The 6,722-nt window shown below is 35.4% G+C and overlaps 1 protein-coding gene across 7 annotated transcripts; it reads right to left on the reverse strand.

The window, feature by feature from the left end:
- Positions 1 to 675: 675 nt before the first annotated feature.
- On the reverse strand, positions 676 to 6,141 carry LOC107026029 (inactive protein kinase SELMODRAFT_444075-like). 7 transcript variants are annotated; one of them, XR_001457509.2, is made up of 10 exons: positions 5,486 to 6,141; positions 4,743 to 4,897; positions 4,569 to 4,663; positions 3,438 to 4,459; positions 2,929 to 3,089; positions 2,546 to 2,622; positions 2,312 to 2,459; positions 2,048 to 2,203; positions 1,195 to 1,366; positions 676 to 1,000 (listed from the first exon to the last, which is right to left on the reverse strand). XR_001457509.2 is itself a non-coding variant. In XM_015226856.2 (9 exons), exons 1-9 carry the CDS (start codon positions 5,631 to 5,633, stop codon positions 1,328 to 1,330), a joined length of 1,995 nt encoding a protein of 664 aa, XP_015082342.1. In that variant the 5' UTR covers positions 5,634 to 6,141; the 3' UTR covers positions 707 to 1,327. The 7 variants fall into 7 exon arrangements, 5 of the variants coding, with proteins under 5 accessions (XP_015082342.1, XP_015082341.1, XP_015082343.1 ...); XR_003579344.1 differs by having other exon boundaries at positions 676 to 1,003; XM_015226856.2 differs by having other exon boundaries at positions 707 to 1,366; positions 2,048 to 2,197.
- Positions 6,142 to 6,722: the final 581 nt, after the last annotated feature.

Raw genomic sequence — 6,722 nt, forward strand, 5'->3', positions numbered from 1 at the left:
ATATTATTCCATATTTGTCGGGGGAAAAAAGGGGACCAAAGTTTATATATTAAAACTTAGTAAATGCTTTTGTATGTCCCAAGTAGAGCACATGGGTGATGTCATAATTAGTAGTTATACCACTAATTTTTCAAGGCCTGTCACTTAAGGTCACATTAAGTCTTGAGAGTGGTTATTTTGCCAACTCTCCTAAGAAAGTACCAAGAACAAAGTAAATGTAAGTATTGTACCATTCAATTCGTAGATTATACAATTAACTTAATTTTCCATCTTGGTTACGTTCTACTGAGTATTGACAAATCAAATTCTTAACGATTTATTTTATTTAACCTTTTTACAATAAACTTTTTGTGAATTATGTGGTTAGATGTTAGAGAAAATACTGTTAAAATTAATGAAACTCTTTCTTTGAATTAATAAAGATGGCAAAAAATGGTAAATTTTGTAAGTTATGTCGGCTTCATAGTTATATTTAACACTTTTGGGGGGGAATTGAACACATTTTATAATATATTAAGGACTATTTCAATCACCTAGAACAAATTAAGGACCAAAATGAAGCAACCTCTATACATCAAAGAGCATTTTGATCGTTTTCTCCACAATTATTGTTTATATAAATTTGAAAAATGGAGAGAAAGGGTTCTTGGCGGCTAGGGGAAGAAGGTACAAAAATAACATTGAAAGAAATTTAGCTTCCTAAAAATCATTGTTAACATATGTTGGTTAGTCTATTTATAAATAAATTATAGGACTATATAAGATATGAACTGTTTTGAAATGTACATTTGTAAGAACCCCCTTCTCCTTGCTAGTAGTAGCTTCACTATTTAGACTAGGGTTATTTCTGCAACGGTTGAGTTGATCTTCCAAGGGATTCTACCAAGCAAACAGCATAAAAATTCAAGAAACTGTGAAATCAAGCCATGCCATTTCATTTCCAGAGATTGTAGACAAGTTACACTTCCACTGCCATTCCTATATCCAACGTCTCCTAATTCTACTATGCATAAAAAACAAACAAAACAAAAACACATTAATATTATCACTGCTTTACAGCTTCTATCATGCATGTGGATCATGAAGTGCAACAAAATTTGGTATATGATGGTGGGAGGACTAAAAATGACCATGACATCATTGTTATTTTATCATGTAAGCTCCCCTTGTCTCATATATAGGAGACCTCTCTACCTGTGGCATCTTCTTGCAGTCCAGAACAGGTGGAGCATTATTCTGAAATGTCCTTTCTAACTCGGCTCGATTGTCTTTTTCAAACTCGACTTCTTTTGAAGATCAACTGCAGAGCATTGTGTTCACTACAAACCTAGCTCACTAACACGTCACCTTCCAACATCCGAAGTACCTAAAAGTGCAATGAGAACAACAAGACGTGTGTATATACATAAGGATCATATTATAGTTTTCAGATGAATTATATTCTGAGGTGTTGCTAACATAATGTCATTAAGTTTGACCTTGAAAGTAACATGAGCTTTGCTTGTTGATGATAAGCAATTAAAAATGACATGGTTATATGCCAGTTCGTACTACTCTAGTGATATAAGCAATGTTTTCCTTCTTATAGAGCAGACCAGAAACAAGAGTGTTAGATGATGAATCAAACAATAGAGTACCGGCAAGCACCGGCTCTAACCTCCTACGATTATTGAGCCATGAGGAACTTCCTGAGTTTTAATAACTTTACTCAAGAATGATCTCTTATTGAAACAAAGCTGAAACACCAGTCATGAAGAATCTATTAACATTAGGTCCTTTCTGATTCTTTTGTTTTTTGGGGTCGTATTACTATATATCTCTAGAGTCAAAAATATTATATGAAGAACTAATGAACTTCAATACTTGCTGCTGTTTACTGTTGAGGTCTATCAAGTGAAGCTTTTGCAATTGGTCGATAGTTTGGACCAGAGTCATTATAGTCAGAGCATATAATTAGCTTCCAGAACTAGAAACTATGGTAGCAAAAATAGGCAGTTTTCTCACAAGTTTAAATTTTTAGACAGCTACATTCAGTATATATCTCTACCTGAGACATCCTCGGCCTTGAATTAGGGTCCCGGCGAATGCATAATGAAGCACAATGTAGCATGCCACGAACCTCCTGCTCCAAGCAGCAGTTCACTAGACATGGGTCGATGAGTTCAGAGATGGCACTCTTTCGAAGCAGAGGACGTGCCTGCTCCTTTCGGATTATAAGGATAAACTATTAGTACTCTAAACCATTAAAGCATGGGTATACCCAGACACTAATGTGCCAGTAAAACACAAGGAAAACTTAGAGAACTCATACCCATTCACTGAGGGACTGCTGGCCCTTTGGGCGGTTAATGTCTATAGCTTTTCTTCCAGTGACAAGTTCCAATAGTACTATACCAAATGAGTATGCATCAGCTTTTTCAGTTATTTGACCACTTTGAGCATATTCCGGTGCCAAGTACCTGAACAAGAAAAAGTTGCACCAACTAATAGGCCGAAAGATAGTGTGCCGGGACAACTGTGTAAGGTTTCATATACAGTTATTTACCCAAACGTTCCAATTACTCTGGTATCAACTCCTAAGTTTCCTTCAGGTTGCCACCTTGCCAGCCCAAAGTCTCCAACCTATATCACAATGAAAAAGTGAAGAGGGGGGCTTAAAATAGTAGAAGAAAGAAAAGAATATTACAACCAAGCAAGAACAAGTAGAAGTTTGTTTTGTGACCAGATTTAGAAAACAAATACTCTACTACATTTTAAAGACAATTACAGAAGATATTTCAGAAAACTGTTTTTCCCTTCCATCATGTAGAACACAGATTTACAAAAATCAACTAAAGCTTGTGTTCTTTTAAAGTAAATAAAGAAGGCCAAAACATGACAAGCAATAATGCAAATAGAGAAACTAAAGTGTAAAAGAGCAATACACACCAATGGCTCAAAATCATGAGTTAGGAGGATATTATTTGGCCGCATGTCACGATGAACAATACAACCTACTCTGCACTCCTCATGCAGGTATCTCAGTCCTCGAGCAGCTCCCACAGCAATCTTTTGACGTGCTGACCAATTTAATGGATGTCCATTACGTCCTGTGCATTGACAACTTGGTTATGAACATATAATTATGGGTTGCACAGTTTTTGACAGGTTCCGAAGCTTTCAAAAAACTTCGGTGTTCTCTACATGCTCTACACATGACCAAAAGAAGTTCTCATAATAATCGTCCATATAAAGCGAGTTCGTAAGGTGAAAAAACACTTTATGACTAGAAGTGGAACCTCACACTCAAAATTATAAAATTAGAAAAAAAAAAAGAAGAAAATAACAGTTTCAATTTCCACTCACTTAAATCATTTCAATGTCATATAGATCAAGAACTGGATATGGGGTTTAATGAGTATTGAGATATAAAAACATATGACTAGAGAAGTTGGTACCATAAAGGTGAGAATCTAAAGAGCCATTGCAGATGTACTCATAAACTAGTAACCTTCTTCCATCTTCCACGCAGAAGCCTATCAGCATCACGACATTTCGATGTTGAGCACAGCTCAGGACCTCCACTTCAGAGCAAAATTCAAGGTCTCCCTGTGAACTAGCTGATTTGTATTGCTTGACTGCTATGACTTGGCCATCTGGTAGGTGTCCACGATGTACAGAACCATACCCACCCTCAGCCAAAAAGTTAGCTTGTGAAAATCGACTGGTAGCGTGTTCGAGCTCAGAATAAGTGAACCACCGAGGTGGTTTTCCAAATAAAGGTGCCTTGTGTTGACATATTGAACAAAGTGGAGGAGGATCAGCGGGAGAACTTTTGTTTAATAACATCATTTTTCTCATATTACTGTTTATTTCCACATCATGCGCTTCTTTCTTTGAGCAAACTTTAGGCTCTCGATCAAGTCCAAATAATTTCTCTGGGAAAGCATCATGCTTTAACTTTAGCAGTGTGCCTTTGGATCTTGGTGAGTCTCTCTTTAAGTAATGTGAGAAATCCTTAGCTGCAACAAGAATGTCTTGCATCCATTGCTGGGAACATATGCTTGTTGTAGGTGAACTCAGTTTTTCACTATCAGTATCAGAATCGGATTCATCTGAATAATGATTGCTTTTGTGTGAAAAGGTCTTCTTCGTATCCCAATTGACCTGAGAGAAGAAAAGAGGAGAAGTCCCTATGTCTAGACTGGAAATTGAGGATGTCCCAGCATCAGTTGTGGTGAACGATGAATGCTCTGGACTACTTGCTGGAGTCACATTCGGCACCCGAATCTCATTCCAGTGATCATCAGACTTTTCACCTAAATGTTTCGAAGATGCTTGTGACGTACGGGAGACTTCAGTTTCAGTGTTTGGGGATCCAAGGAAATTCAAACGAAGCACTTTTGGTTGAGAGTGTTTCATCTGAACAATATTGCATTCCAGTTGCTCCATACAGATTCTAGCCTCTTTTTTCATTCTCCTGGACATGAGTACATGCATTTAGCAACAAAAGAACACCTACATTTTAATCAGATGCAAGAAACAAAGTTTTTATATGAAAACATGAAATAAGATGTACACCGTATTACTTATCCAATACCACCCATCGAGTCTGAACTCTCCTAGCTTCAGCAGCCACTACTCCAGACTGTGATCCAGAAATGACTTTGACCTTCACCTTCATCTGTGAAATAGAACAGAATGATGTGGTAATCCTATGTTTGTGAGGGAACTAAGATTTCAGAATTAGATAGATGACTTACTTTATTTGGATCATAAATATCATGAAGTTGAAGCAACATTTGAGTACACGATTCTGAAATGAAATCCTTTTGATCTAAAGTCGTTCCAGACAGTGATCTCCAGTTGCTAGCCGTGCAATCACTGTTAAATCTACGTAATCCCCAAAGCCTTATACCTGAAAGCGTAGGCAACCAGTTCTGAACTACTTTTAACATATTCCTCTGTAGCAAATGAAAGTAATAATGATGACCAAGAGTAAGAAAAACTAGAATCACATGAGTAGTAAATATACTAATTCTTTCAAAGGCCAAGTTAAACAGCGCAACGACATGAATCAAGGCTTGAACTGGTAATAGCTCTAGAAATTCTGGAAGAAGCCGCCTTATTCATTATCAACAAAATGAGCACAAGTACAAAAAACATACCTAATAAATTCCCACTAATTGGGGTCTTGAAAGGGTAGATTATACGCAGACCATTTCCCAAAAAGATGAGCAGAAATGAAGGAAACAAAAACAGGGTAATCCTCTAAATTGCACAATCAACAGCAACATACCCAGTGAAGTGTTACCACTACCTCTCGTCGGGGTAGAGAGGCTGTTTCCGAAAAAAGGAGCATAAATGAAGGAAACAAAAAACTGGGTAATCCTCTAAATTAGACAATCAATAATAGCAAACTTCTCCTGCAGTAATTGAAGGAAATAAAATGAAACATAAAAGGAGAAAGCCCTTAGTAGTATGTTAGGGCAGTAAAAGAATTTACTTGAGGTATGATTAGGAATGAGAACCAGCAACTTAACAGAATCTCCAGGTTGAACCACATGAGTTAATGCCCAAATAAAAGCACTTCTTGAAATATCTCTTGAAGCTTTCACAGCAACAACCACAACTCTCTTTCCCACATCCTTCATCTCAGATAAATTCAAATTGTTTGATTGTTTCTCAGAAACCCATTCAGTTTATGTTGCAAATAAAAAATTCCCAAATCCAAAATCAAGAATTGGACGGATTTAACTGAAAGCAAGAATAAAATGTGCAAAGTGTGACCCAGAAACAGAAAGCGAGGTGTCATGATTTTCTGGTGTTAAGTAAAAAGGGTAAAAGCAGACAAATCCAATAGTCAGCAAAGCCAGCAAACTTCGATAATAATTGGGATCAATCAAACAAGGGTGCGGTGCCCAACAAAAATCGAAACGATAATCAAGGACAAAGACAGTGAAAGATAAACAAACTTTGAATAACAGTTCGTTTTCCAGTGACCCCACAACATTCCTATCTACTCTTCTTCCTTTTTATACGTTGATAGCTTTCTATTACTGTATGTACTAATGGAATCAACCTAACTACACTCTAAGAATATAACCTCTCCTTTGCCCACATTCTCAAGTGGAAAGTTAACCTTCAAAAACATTGAGTTTCTCAATTTTGCTATTTTTGGACTTGAAATTAAGGGTGTGCATTCCATTTTATGGCAACATTCAGTTTGGATATTTAGATTTTTGGTTCTGTAAAAGTGTAACTCAATTCGATTCAAAATAAATTTATTTATTTTATTTGATTTAGTTATTTGGTTATGTCAATAATTAATAGCATAATAGTAATATTTAACCCTTTAAATATACTTTATAATAATACTATACTTAAAAATATACTTATTATAGATGTTCAAACATAGACTATAAACATAAATATCATGAAAAATAATAACATATCTCTCTCTCTATCTATTTATCTATCTATCTATCTCTCTCTCTATATATATACTTTAGAATAACACTATACTTATAAATATACTTATTGTAGATGTTCAAACATAAAATATAAATGTAAATATCATGAAAAATAATAACATCTCTATCTCTCGTATATATATATATATATATATATATATATATATATATATAGTTTTTTCGGCAAAAAATCAAACAAAGTAATTTATTAATCCAAAATCAATCCAGAAGACCAAAATATACAATCTAAATAAAAATTCAGTTTGATTT

This window comes from Solanum pennellii, chromosome 7 (assembly GCF_001406875.1).
Source record: "Solanum pennellii chromosome 7, SPENNV200".
Lineage (NCBI taxonomy): Eukaryota > Viridiplantae > Streptophyta > Magnoliopsida > Solanales > Solanaceae > Solanum > Solanum pennellii.

What these genes read in the sequence shown, in the direction of transcription:
- LOC107026029 (XM_015226855.2), bottom strand. Translation starts at nt 5,633, where the DNA reads ATGAAGGATGTGGGAAAGAGAGTTGTGGTTGTTGCTGTGAAAGCTTCA. An exon ending in ATATTTATGATCCAAATAAA is followed by an intron (nt 4,664 to 4,742) that starts GTAAGTCATCTA and finishes TCTATTTCACAG; the next exon opens with ATGAAGGTGAAGGTCAAAGT. An exon ending in CAAGGCCGAGGATGTCTCAG is followed by an intron (nt 1,367 to 2,047) that starts GTAGAGATATAT and finishes TTGCACTTTTAG; the next exon opens with GTACTTCGGATGTTGGAAGG.